We start from the raw sequence: 13,721 nt of genomic DNA, 5'->3' as shown, positions 1-13,721 counted from the left end.
GGCGTAGACCATGTGGCTGCCTTACAAATCTCTGTCATAGGTATATTCCCTAGAAAAGCCACTGTGGTGCCTTTTTTCCTAGTGGAATGTGCCCTTGGTGTAATAGGTAGATCTCTGTTTGCTTTAATATAGCAGGTTTGAATACATTTCACTATCCATTTGGCAATGCCTTGTTTGGATATAGGATTTCCTGCATGAGGTTTTTGGAAGGCTACAAACAGTTGTTTTGCGAAACTGTTTTGTTCTGTCAATGTAATACATTAGTGCTCTTTTTATGTCTAACGTATGCAAGGCTCTTTCGGCTACTGAGTCTGGTTGTGGAAAGAAGACTGGGAGCTCCACTGTTTGGTTTAGGTGGAATGGTGATATAACTTTTGGTAAAAATTTGGGATTTGTACGGAGAACCACTTTATGTGTATGTATGTGTATAAAGGGTTCTTGTGTAGTAAATGCTTGTATTTCACTTACTCTTGTAATAGATGTGATAGCTATTAGGAAGGCTACCTTCCAAGTTAAGTATTGCATTTCACAAGAGTGCATGGGTTCAAATGGTGGTCCCATGAGTCGTGTTAATACAATATTAAGGTTCCACAAAGGTACTGGTGGTGTTCTCGGTGGTATGATTCTCTTTAATCCCTCCATAAATGCTTTGATAACTGGGATTCTAAAAAGCGATGTTGAATGTGTAATCTGCAGATATGCAGATATTGCTGTGAGATGTATTTTAATAGAAGAGAATGCTAGTTTAGATTTTTGTAAGTGTAATAAGTAACTTACAATGTTCTTTGCAGAAGCATGTAGTGGTTGAATTTGATTATTGTGGCAGTAGTAAACAAATCTTTTCCATTTGTTTGCATAACAATGTCTTGTAGTAGGCTTCCTAGCTTTTTTAATGACCTCCATACATTCATGTGTAAGGTCTAAGTGTCCAAATTCTAAGACTTCAGGAGCCAGATTGCTGGATTGAACGATGCTGGATTCTGGTGTCTGATCTGTTGTTTGTGTTGAGTTAACAGATCTGGCCTGTTTGGTAATTTGACGTGAGGTACTACTGATAGGTCCAGCAGTGTTGTGTACCACGGTTGGCGAGCCCAGGTTGGTGCTATGAGCATTAGTTTGAGTCTGTTTTGACTCAGTTTGTTTACCAGATAAGGAATGAGTGGGAGAGGGGGAAAAGCGTAAGCAAATATCCCTGACCAACTGATCCATTACACATTGCCCTTGGACAGAGGGTGTGGGTACCTGGATGCGAAGTTTTGGCATTTTGCATTTTCTTTTGCTGCAAATAGGTCTATTTTTGGTGTTCCCCAGCGTAGAAAGTAATCTTGTAGGATCTGGGGATGAATTTCCCATTCGTGTGTTTGTTGGTGATCTCGAATGAGATTGTCGGCTAACTGGTTTTGAATGCCTGGGATGTATTGTGCTATTAGGCGAATGTGATTGTGAATTGCCCAATGCCAAATTTTTTGTGCTAAGAGACACAGTTGTGACGAGTGTGTCCCTCCTTGTTTGTTGAGGTAATACATTGTTGTCATGTTGTCTGTTTTGACAAGAATGTGTTTGTGGGCTATCAGTGGTTGAAATGCTTTCAATGCTAGAAACACTGCCAAAAGTTCTAAATGATTTATGTGCAGTTGTTTTTGTTGAATGTCCCATTGTCCCTGTATACTGTGCTGGTTGAGGTGTGCTCCCCACTCCATCATGGAAGCATCTGTTATGATCACGTATTGAGGCACTGGGTCTTGGAATGGCCGCCCTTGGTTTAAATTGATAGGGTTCCACCGTTGAAGCGAGAAGTGTGTCTGGCGGTCTATCAACACTAGATCTTGGAGTTGACCCTGTGCTTGTGTCCACTGTTTTGCTCTGCACTGTTGTAAGGGTCGCATGTGTAGTCTTGCGTTTGGGAGAATGGCTATGCATGAAGACATCATGCCTATAAGTTTCATTACAAACTTCACCTGGTAGTGTTGGTTTGGCTGCATGTTTAATGCTATATTCTGGAACGCTTGTACCCTTTGCGGACTTGGAGTGGCAATCGCCTTTTGTATGTTGAGTGTTGCTCCCAAGTGTTGCTCCCAAGTGTTGTTGTATCTGGGATGGTTGTAGATGTGATTTTTGGTAATTTATCGAAAACCCTAGTTTGTGTAGAGTTTCTATAACGTACTGCGTGTGAAGAAGACACTGTTGCTGAGTGCTGGTTTTTATTAACCAATCGTCTAAGTATGGGAATACGTGCAAGTGCTGTCTCCTTATATGAGCGGCTACTACTGCAAGGCATTTTGTGAATACCCTTGGGACTGTTGTTATTCCGAACGGTAACACATTGAATTAGTAATGCACACCCTGGATTACAAACCTAAGTATTTCCTGTGAGAAGGATGTATGGGTATGTGGAAATATGCATCCTTGAGGTCTAACGTTGACATGTAGTCCTGTTTTTTGAGCAAGAGAATCACGTCTTGAAGTGTTACCATGTGGAAGTGATCTGATTTGATGTAGAGATTCAGCGTTCTGAGGTCTAATATGGGTCTCAACGTTTTGTCTTTCTTTGGAATTAGGAAATATAGGGAGTAGACACCTGTTCCTTTTTGATGGTTGGGTACTAGTTCTATTGTTTGTTTTTGTAACAATGCTTGGACTTCTAGCTGTAAAAGCTCTAAGTGTTGTTTGGACATATTGTGTGCTCTTGGGGGCACACCTGGTGGGAAATTTATGAATTCTATGCAATAACCATGTTGGATAATGGCTAGGACCCATGCGTCCGTAGTTATGTTTGTCCAGTTTTTGTAGAATGCAGTAAGTCTCCCCCCCACTGGTGTTAAGTGTTGGGGGTTTGTGACATTGAAGTCACTGTTTGGCTTGAGTTGTTTTAGGGCTTTGGAATTTTCCCCTTGCTCTTGGGAACTGTCCACCCCTGTTTGAGCCTCGAAACCCTCCTCTCTGGTACTGCCCCTGAAGGTGGGTCTGGTTTGTGAGGTGGAAGGCTCTGGGGTTTGAGTACGAAAACCCCTCTAAATTGTGGCCTTCTAAAAGTGCCTCTGCTTTGTGGGGAGTAGAGCGCGCCCATGGCTTTGGCCGTGTCTGTGTCCTTCTTTAGTTTCTCAATTGCCGTGTCCACCTCCGTCCAAAACAATTGTTCCTGGTTAAAAGGCATATTTAACACAGCTTGCTGGATTTCCGGTTTAAAACCTGAGCTCCGTAACCATGCATGCCTGCGAATGGTTACCGCAGTGTTGACTGTCCGTGCTGCTGTGTCTGCCGAGTCCAATGCAGACCTTATCTGGTTGTTGGAAATTGCTTGTCCTTCTTCAACAACCTGTTGGCACGTTTCTGGTGTTCCTTGGGCAAGTGCTGTATTATATGTTGCATCTTGTCCCAGTGTGCCCTGTTGTAGCAAGCCAGTAGAGCTTGCAAGTTGGCAATCTGCCACTGATTGGCTGCCTGTGCTGCCTCTCGTTTGCCCGCAGCATCGAACTTCCGACTTTCCTTGTCAGGCGGTGGTGCGTCTCCTGATGATTGGGAGTTTGCCCTCTTTCTTGCTGCTCCCACGACCACCAAATCTGGTGTCAGTTGCTGTGTTATAAACACTGGGTCCGTTGGGGGAGGTTTGTATTTTTTCTCCACCCTAGGCGTGATAGCTCTGCGTTTCACTGGGTCCCAGAAGACTTGTTTTGCGTGCTTGAGCATGCCTGGGAGCATTGGCAGACTTTGGTAGGAACTGTGGGTGGATGCCAAGGTGTTAAATAGGAAGTTATCCTCTATTGGCTCTGAATGCATTGCTACATTGTGGAATGTAGCTGCCCTTGATAATACCTGCGTGTATGCAGTGCTGTCCTCTGGAGGTGATGGCCTTGCCGGGTAACAATCTGGACTGTTGTCGGAGACCGGTGCATCATACAAGTCCCATGCATCCGGGTCATCCTGCGTCATCACCGTATGTGTTGGTGACTGCATTGGGGGTGTTGTTACCGGGGACAGCTGTGGTGAATGTAGTGGAGAAGGCTGTGGCGAAAACCTTGGTGGTGGTGTTTTGTCTCTAGCCACCTTTGCCTTTGGCTGCATTTCTGACTCTTGAAATGCCAGCTTTCTTTTTATTTTAATTGGAGGAAGAGTTTGAATTTTTCCAGTCTCTTTCTGGATGTGCAGCCTCCTTTGAGTATGGTCTGGTTCCCCCATACATATTTCCTGCTCAAATCTATGTTCTTGCATTTGGCTGGAAAGTCCGTGCTCTTCCGTGTAAGAGCCTAATTTCGGCTCCGAGGTTGCCTTTTTCGGTACCGAAGGTTTCGAAACAGTCTTTTTCAGTCCGAAACAACTTTTTTCACCTTCGGTGTGTCAAACTCTTGGTGTCTAGATCGTTCGGAGACGGAATCTCGACTGGAGTCGGATGTCTTCCGCAGTTGTGAGGCCTTTTTCGGTGCCTATGGTTGGTCACCGTGTTTCCGATGGGTTAAGCCATGGCCTGCTGGCGGTGGCATCCCCTTGGCCTTTATGATCTTGGAGTGAGTCTTGGACAGGGCAGTTTTACTCACAGCTTTCTGCGTTGTCGTTGGTAGCTCACTTTCGGAGTCATCTGAGTCCGTTCCTTGTATGGAGATCCTTTCCTCCTCTTCAACGCTGATCTGTTCTCTCGGTGTCGACGCCATTTTTAAGTCTTCTGGCTCTTCGATCGCAAAGGGGCTTTTTCGATCTAAATGCCCGACAAGCCTCGCAAGTATCCTCCCTGTGTTCCGGCGATAGACATAGATTACAGACCAAGTGCTGGTCTGTATAAGGATACCTCGCGTGGCACGTCGGACAGAAGCGGAAGGGGGTCCGGCCCATTAGTTTCGCCGATGGACGCGGTCGGGCCGAGCAGGCCCCGCTAAAGAGTGGAAGCCCCGAAGGGCCGCCGGAGCGCTTCTTCTATCGGTGTCAATATCCTAACACTAAACCGGTACAGAGAGCAAACAATACCGTTGAATTTTCGATAATTAGCTAACTTTCCCGATTCTAAATATGGAGCGAAGAGGAACACGTCCGAACCCGATGGCGGAAAGAAAACAATCTAAGATGGAGTCGACACCCATGCGCAATGGAGCCGAAAGGGAGGAGTCCATCGATCTCGTGACTCGAAAAGACTTCTTCGAAGAAAAACAACTTTTAACACTCCGAGCCCAACACTAGATGGCAGGATAATGCACAGCATGAGTATCTGCAGCTACACATGCCATCGAACATATATATATGTACACACACAGATATTTCTTCACTCTCCTACTCCCCACAGAAAACGGAAATGCCATATACTGAAATCTAATGGGAAATCAAAGTGTTTTATTTATAATTAACAGTGAGCAGGCCGGCACAGATCTACGCATTTCAGCTCTAGCTAAACGAGCATCGGATTGAGCGTGTGGTGTTTTCCGCTTCCATGAGAGTAGGAGAATGGAGAAATTTCTAGCAGGTGTCCTCTCCTACATGGCGATGCTGCCCTGCAAGGGTCAGGAATTGTGTGTGTGTGTGTGCGTCTATATACACACACACCCTTCCCTTATTCTATATTACCTAATGGCAGTCACCAATAGTTGTTCTATTTAGTTCAGCTTTTCCATACAAAAATCATTTGTTCTGTTCTGTTGCTAATACCTTTGGCATAATTTGACAAATTACAACAAAACTCTCCAAAAAGGTGCCACACTTTCATTAGTTTGTGCATGGCAAGTTTCAGAGGTATACTGCGCACCAGGGATCCCACCCAAAGGGCTGTGTTTATAAAGGGGAGGTGAGCTCGGCTGTCCCCTTCCCAGAGACTCCAGAGTACCCTCACAGCGCACCATGCAACCCCAACCCCTTCCCCCCGATCCTGAGCCGAAGCCCAGCTCCAGGTCTGCAAATTCAGAAATGGGGGAAGGGGGCTGCACAGCCCCCTTCCTCAGGCCTACAAAGACTCTGGGCCGCCAACCTCCGTCCGATTCCTTTAAGGGAGAGGATAGCACACAGCCCCCATCCCTGATCCATAGTGGCCCCGGGTAGCCCACCCCAGTGCCGGCTCAGCAACTATGTCTCAGGGTTCCCACCCCTGGTACATAGCAGTTTCCCTGTCCACAGCATCACGTGCAGGGACATCTGTTTTTCCTCTTGATTGGAGGACCCATTTTTTAACTTCACCCCAAGTGGGAGCAAACACTAAGTCTGCTCCCTGCTGGCGGGAGCTTTTAAAATGCTCCAGCACACTGGGAGCAGACTTAAGATCTGTTTTCTTGCCCACAGTGATGCAAGCAGGGAAACAGATCTAAATATTGCTCTTGCCTACAGGGAACCTCATTATTAGCTGACCCCTGTGGGCAGGAGCAATGCAAGCTCACACTGGATGCAGGAGCCGGCTGGGGCCGCAGGGGGGCCTTGGCCCCCCTTGTGACCCTGACTGTGTGGTGGTGCCTTGTGTGGGTACCCACCTTCTCTTGTGGCAGGCCCCAGGGGATGGGGTCCCCAGGAATGAAATCATCTTGGAGAGTGTCTGTGTGAGTGTATGTGTGAGTGTGAGTGTGAGTGTGTGTGTGTGTGTGTGTGTGTGTGTGTGCGAGAGAGTGTGTGTGCGCGAGAGAGTGTGGGTGTGAGAGAGAGTGTGGGTGTGAGAGAGAGTGTGTGAGAGTGTGGTTGTGAGTGTGAGAGAGAGAGTGTGTGTGAGAGAGAGTGTGGGTGTGAGAGAGAGTGTGGGTGTGAGAGAGAGTGTGGGTGTGAGAGAGAGTGTGGGTGTGAGAGAGAGTGTGGGTGTGAGAGTGTGGGTGTGAGAGAGAGAGAGTGTGTGTGAGAGAGAGTGTGTGTGTGAGAGAGAGTGTGAGAGAGCGTGTGTGAGAGAGCGTGTGTGAGAGAGCGTGAGAGAGAGAGAGAGAGAGAGAGAGAGAGAGAGAGAGAGTGTGTGTGTGTGTGTGTGTGTGTGTGTGTGTGTGTGTGTGTGTGTGTGTGAGAGAGTGTGTGTGTGTGTGTGTGTGTGTGTGTGTGAGAGAGAGTGTGTGTGTGTGTGTGTGAGAGTGTGTGTGTGTTGGCAGGTAGCCGAAATTGGTCCGGGGAAGGGGCTCTGCATGCCACCAAACATGACACACATGCCCCCTAGGGATAAAAGAGTGGCAGGGGTGAGGGGGGCGGGAAGGGGTCCCCCGGGACTATCAAGTCTTGAGGAGGAGGGGGCCCACAGTTTCAGTTAAATAAATGGCCTAAGGGGATAAGGTCCCTGCAGTCAACTCCCTGCTGCACATCACCATAGTCTGTGCACAGCAAGGGGTTGCATTTATGTATGATAATTCAGTATTATTCTACTGTAAAAAATAAAATAAAAAAAAAACCCACTAGAAATTCACAGATCGCTAATTTGCTCACCATGCCACCCCAGTTTGGACCTAGCCATCTGCAAATCAGACTTGACCCTGCTCCTTATGGGAACAGCCCAGCCGAGACTGCCAGGTCTTGCCTCCTGGGACCTGTTTCGGTGTATCACCGCTCATCAACCAGGCTAGCTTGAATCTGGTGGCATAGCAAGCACAGGCCCATGTCTGAGCATAACCTTCCCACTTAGGGTGATAAATGCAAAAAGAACAGATGATGGATGGAATGCAGATGGAGGACTTTGCCTGGCTGTTCGGGCTGGACTGTTTCCATGAGGAGCAAGGTCAAGATTGATTTGGCTATGGCTGGGTCGAAACTGGAATAGCATGGTGAGTAAAAAAAAAAAAAAACAACTAAAAAAAAAGATGGATTAAACCCAGATCTGTGACTGGGGGTGAAGGTTTGATTTGTTCTGCATTCGGTCCATCAAATGTATTTTATGCATTTTTTTGTTTGATGGGTATCAGCTATATTACTTCAGTTTTATAATGTTTTCCTGTGGTCTAACAATAGATATTATCCCCTGTCTTTCTTCGCACTCACTTGCACTACTCTCTGCATAGCGCTTCGATGCCACGGCCAGATTGCACTTTACAGACACAAAATACAAATTACAAATATTATCTTTGCTATTTTGTAGATATCTCACTGTACTACAAAAAACTAATGTGTATAATGTGCTACATTCAACCTACAATTGACAGTACAATTAAAAACCTCAAATAAAAAAAATTGAAAAAAGAATATAATGTGGTATTTTCAACTTACAATTTATTTCTGATGCAGTCCTTTCGGCTCTAGAGCTCTTATTTGACGAACGAATGGTATGACGTATAGCTACTGGCAGCGGCTGTAATTGGGACCAAGAAATATACATGTCAGTTAACCTTTTCCATCCTGTGCACATCCCAACAAATAAACCAACCCTAACAGCAAACTGACAAAGTAGCAAAGACTGGCTGAATAATCTTCAGAATTTCAAAAGTCAGTACAAGGAATTAAATTCTATAAATTCTTATGGTAAAGATGATAAGGAAGTAAACACTGTCAAATCTGCAAGTAACAGTTCCGCTTCCAGGACATCCACTTGCTTTCCTAATACCAAGGCATGCCAGATCTGTTATCTATTAAATCATAGGCCACTGAACTTCACAATTTTCACACTAACGGTACTTCCAGAACAACATGCTACAACTGGAGTTAGCTACATTCTAATCTGTAGCGAAAAAAGTGAGAAAGCATGCAGTGTTGGTTTGATTCTTACAAATATGTTGAAGAACTGATGCTACATAACGGAGGGCAAGTAAATCTATAACAAGTAAGAAATGCTTACAAGTAGTACAGGGAAAACATTCTCTCCATGGCGGTATCAGCATCATTATATTTACCTTCTAGGAAAGAGCTGTAAATATTGTTTGTGAGAAAGCATAACAGGAGAAGAAAGTAAATAGTTCATAGCAGTCACTATGAGTACTGATGTTGTCAAAGTGCGCATACTCAAAACTCGGTCTCTGAAATAGAGATATCATTAAGTGAAAACAGGTAAGAAGTCTTTGCTCGCATGGACTAGGTGTAAACTATCTAGGAGGGATATAACATTATAGCATAAATAACACCAGGCTGTACAAATAAAGTGTAATAATTATGTCTCAAGCATCTGTGCTATCACAAGCGATGAAACATTACCTCAAATCATGATTACTTTTAACATATTCATGAAATAACACAAAGCCCTTGCACACCTCAAGAACTGAGCTATCAAGCTGAGCAAAGTCATGCTCTAATGGAGTCAAAATGTAACTTCTACGGAGCTACACAGGAGAGGCTTCTGATGTGTAAAGGGGTACCACATAACAAACATTCTGCAGCTGTCATAACCTACGAAATCTGAAAACTAAAAGTGGCGAGAATTTCACAGACTGCAGTATTTAAAATATTGGTTCCAGTTGTGGAGTTTCATAATCAGGGTGTATATTTCCTGTTACCTAAGTCAAAGTAACTGTTGGTCTCGCGGGTGCGAGTTAGGATTGTTCCACAGCGTAGATGCCAGGTAACAGAAGAGGTCTACTGGTCGACTCTTTCTCTAGCACCTGAGTGGAGGTATACTTTTGAACATCCTAGCAAGTTCAGACTTTTCCAAGCTATTAAAAACTTTAAAACCCTATGAGCCCTACAAAGCTGCTTAAATTGTGTGTTCAACTCCAGACAGCAAATGCAGGCATCTCTGTGCTTTAGGCAAAACATCAGACTTAGGAAGCCCCAAAATGGGACTCACTGCAAATTTATGCGCACTATGCAGGATTGACAGGATTGTATACAATACGTCCGACAACAGCCAATCTAAGCTTGTCTTCAGGAAGGAAGTAAAGAGCTGTCCTGAAGAAACAGAGTGATGAAATAGTCTGAGTTGACTGCCTCAGCCTGTCCAAGAGATGGAGGCATTCTAATTTCTAAAAACACCCAGTGGGTCTACCTTATGTACATGGTTACTCAGTATACCAAGACTTCTTGGCCAAAGACGGAAGACCCAGAGAAATATGTTGCTACCTAATAACAGAAGCTCAGTTTTGCTGGCATACTGTTTTAAGCAGCTGTGGTTCATCAACTGCCAGACTGCTGGAGGACAGCGATTACATTTCAGTACAGACGATGGCACATCAACAAGTTTGACCAGCAGTTGGGTATCACTGGAGAAGGAAACTGCAGGGAAAGGTTCTACCAGTGAATGCTAGAACTTAATTGGCGACGGGGATGAACCTTTTGATACACTACAGGTTCCGTCTATCTTTGGAGGCTTGAAGGGGGTGAATGAATATCTTGTAAAGCGTGATCAGAATTTACTTACTTCAAACAATTAATCAGAATACAACCAAAACTGATGTCCACCAATCTCAGCAGTAAATGTCATGGTCTACAGAATTAAATGCAACACATATCCAAAAGGATGACTCTTGCCACATCCTCCGCATTCACAATGACCCTGGATTCATGAAGGGTGGATTTAGTGCCCAGGGCAAATGCACAACTTCCACAGATGCTGAAGGTTGTGGTTCTGGCCAACACTTTTTCCTCAATCTTCCACATAGCTGACACAGTGATATGCTGATAACTGGCTGCCTCAGTGGGGATAAGGTTGGGTATTTTAAGGTAGAAGAGAAAGTGGCGATCCCTGGGCAGGGTCAGTCAGCACCCAGAATAGATCCACCAGCGGAGTGCACCTTGAGGCCACCAAAAGAATACTAGAAAAAGGAAGAGTCATATTGAAAAATTGCTGAACAGGCTCTATGAAGGCCGCAACTTTCTGTGGATCCGGAGATGGATTAGGGAGCTTCTTTTGCAGATGCAAATGTGATTAGAGGATGCCAGAGTCAGATACAGTCATTTCCCAACTACAGGACTTAGCCCAACAATGTCAAAAGCCCCTTTCATTTGATTTTTGATATTCATTGAAGTATTGTCCTTTGGCTTCCACTTAGCCAAAGGGGGAGATCTCAAGTGGGAAGACCCTCGTTTTTTTTGTGCTTTGCCATGTACACCTTGGGCTCCCACTTCCTAATCACCAAGTACGTATGGTAGCATTTATTGCAAGGCTTGCAATCATACGTTGGTCTGACACACCACAGACAGAATTATGATATGCTTGCAACACATGCCTATTATAGCATTCAATGGCTAGATCCTTACTACAGTTCCTAATAATGTTGTTCACTAAAGGTTGTGCTAAGTTAAACAGAAATAAGATGAGTGAAGCTCTGTGTTAAAGGTTTCAGGATAAAATGAAGTGACATCAGCGAGTATGGGTGGCTCCTACATTTCATTGTATGTTGATATGTCCAGGGCAGGAGAAAATCAAAGTGGGTGTCAACGGTGCCACCTACCGACATGAAGGGCCCATGGAAGCTTTGTCTGGTTCCAGTATGGATCTTGGCAGGACTTAAAATCTATAGATGACAGTATGCCTCATAAAAAAGGAAAGGCACACTCCACTATTTCATAAACACCCTCCGCACCACAGAGTGTATCAAATCCTGGGCAGACTACCGCGCCATACAGTTCATGGTCTACCAATAACAGCAAAGTGACAAATTCCTCAGGGACTACCCTACAGACTCACAATGGAAACTTACTCAATACACCATCACATAACACAATGCAGACATACCCCTCAGACCACCACATCATAATAAAACACACAAGATCAACATCCACACCTTCCAACCTCTCCAAAAACAAACTGTGAAGAATAAGCTAAAAACACTTTGCTGCAGGTCTATCCATGAATAGAAAACAGTGTCCTCAAACCATATATACCCAAACAGGATCTGAGAGTGAAACTGTTAAATCTTGCATTAATACATATAAACCGCTTCACAGCAGCAAAAACTATCATAACTCCTGAGAGATCTACACTGGCTCCTCGTCAACAAACACATCCTTTTGAAACTCCTAACACATGCTTATAAGGCCCTACACAACATCGGACCTGCCTTCCAACCACTGCCTCTCCTTCTACGCACCCCCCAGGAAACTCTGCTGAACTGGCCCTCGCCACCACCCCTAGAAGCCAGAAGAACACGGCTGAAGGAAAATCCTTCTCCTACCTCGCTGGCCAGACCTGCAACAAGCTACCGCTTCACCTAAGGCAGATCCCCTCGCTGGCTCAGTTCAGGAAAGACCTCTAGACCTGGTTCTTCGACTGATCGTGCTCTCTCTCCCGCCTGGGTGGTAAGTTGCGCTTTACAAATTTTTTAATCAATCAATCAAGAAATTTGTATAGCGCGCTACTCACCCGGAGGGTCTCAAGGCGCTGGGGGAGGGGTGACCACTACTGCTCGAACAGCCAGGTCTTGAGTTGCTTCCTGAAGGAGAGGTGGTCTTGGGTCAGACGGAGGTGGATGGGGAGGGAGTTCCAAGTCTTGGCTGCCAGGTAGGAGAAGGATCTTCCTCCCATGGTGGCTTTTCTAATGCGTGGCACGGCGGCGAGGGCGTGGCTGGTCGATCGTAGCTGGCGGGAGGGAGTGTAGAAGGTCAGGCGGTTGTTGAGGGCCCAGGTCGTGGAGGGCCTTGTGTGCGTGGGTGAGGAGACGGAACGTGATTCTCTTGCTGACGGGGAGCCAGTGCAAGTCTCTCAGGTGTCCGGAGATGTGGCTGTGTCGGGGGAAGTCAAGGATGAGGCGTGCGGAGGCGTTCTGGATGCGTTGGGGTCTTTTCTGTAGTTTGGCCGTGGTTCCGGTGTAGAGGGTGTTACCGTAGTCCAGTCAGCTGGTGACGAGTGCCTGGGTGACCGTCTTCCTGGTTTCGGTGGGGATCCATCGGAAGATCTTTCGGAGCATGCGTAGGATGTTGAAGCATGATATGAGACGGCGTTGACTTGTCTGGTCATCGAGAGGGAGGAGTCCAGGATGAAGCCCAGGTTGCGTGCGTGGTCCGTTGGTTTGGGTGCGCTGCCCAGGGCAGGGGGCCACCAGGAGTCGTCCCAGGCAGAGGGTGATGATCCAAGGATGAGGACTTCCGTCTTCTCTGAGTTCAGTTTCAGGCGGCTGTTCATCATCCACTCGGCTACGTCTTTCATCCCTTCGTGCAGGTTGGTTCTGGCGGTGGCTGGGTCGTTGGTGAGGGAGAGGATCAGCTGGGTGTCGTCGGCGTAGGAGATGATGTTGAGGTTGTGTTGGCGTGCGATGGCTGCGAGGGGGCTCATGTAGACGTTGAAGAGGGTGGGGCTGAGTGATGATCCTTGTGGTACGCCGCAGATGACTTCGGTGGCCTCGTATCTGAACGGGGGAGGCAGACTCTCTGGGTTCTTCCGGCGAGGAACGAGATGATCCACTCTAGTGCCTTCTCTTGGATTCCGATGTTGCTGAGGCGCTGCACTAGGGTGCGGTGGCAGACAGTGTCGAACGCTGCGGAGAGGTCCAGGAGGATGAGGGCCGCTGTTTCCCCGTTGTCGAGCAGGGCTCGGATGTCGTCAGTGGCTGCGATGAGGGCGGTCTCGGTGCTGTGGTTGGCTCGCAAGCCGGACTGCGAGTGGTCGAGGGATCCATTAGTCTCGAAGAAGGCGGCTAGCTGTCTGTTGACGGTCTTCTCAATGACTTTGGCAGGAAACGGGAGGAGCGAGATGGGGCGGTAGTTCTTGAGGTCGGTGGGGTCTGTTGATGGTTTCTTCAGGAGGGCGCTGAGTTCGGCATGCTTCCAGCTCTCCGGGAAGGTGGCGGTGTTGAAGGAGCAGTTGATGATGTCCGGAGATGGGGTGCGATGACGGAGTTGGCCTTGTTGAAGATGTGGTGGGGGCATGGGTCGGTTGGTGATCCGGAATGGATGGTGTTCATCGTATGGATGGTGTCTTCGGTGCAGACCGG

General features: G+C 46.6%; 1 protein-coding gene across 1 annotated transcript in view; it reads right to left on the bottom strand.

The window, feature by feature from the left end:
- MAP4K5 (mitogen-activated protein kinase kinase kinase kinase 5) overlaps window positions 1-13,721 on the bottom strand; it is a 604,667-nt gene that overhangs the window by 379,407 nt on the left and 211,539 nt on the right. Inside the window, exon 13 of the mRNA XM_069208688.1 lies at window positions 8,134-8,215. Within this exon, the coding sequence (XP_069064789.1) occupies window positions 8,134-8,215 (82 nt within the window). The remainder of the gene's footprint in view (window positions 1-8,133; window positions 8,216-13,721) is intronic.

This window comes from Pleurodeles waltl, chromosome 9 (assembly GCF_031143425.1).
Source record: "Pleurodeles waltl isolate 20211129_DDA chromosome 9, aPleWal1.hap1.20221129, whole genome shotgun sequence".
Classification (NCBI taxonomy): domain Eukaryota; kingdom Metazoa; phylum Chordata; class Amphibia; order Caudata; family Salamandridae; genus Pleurodeles; species Pleurodeles waltl.
The sequence above is the reverse complement of the archived record's forward strand: the minus strand, read 5'-3'. Positions and strand labels throughout refer to the sequence as shown.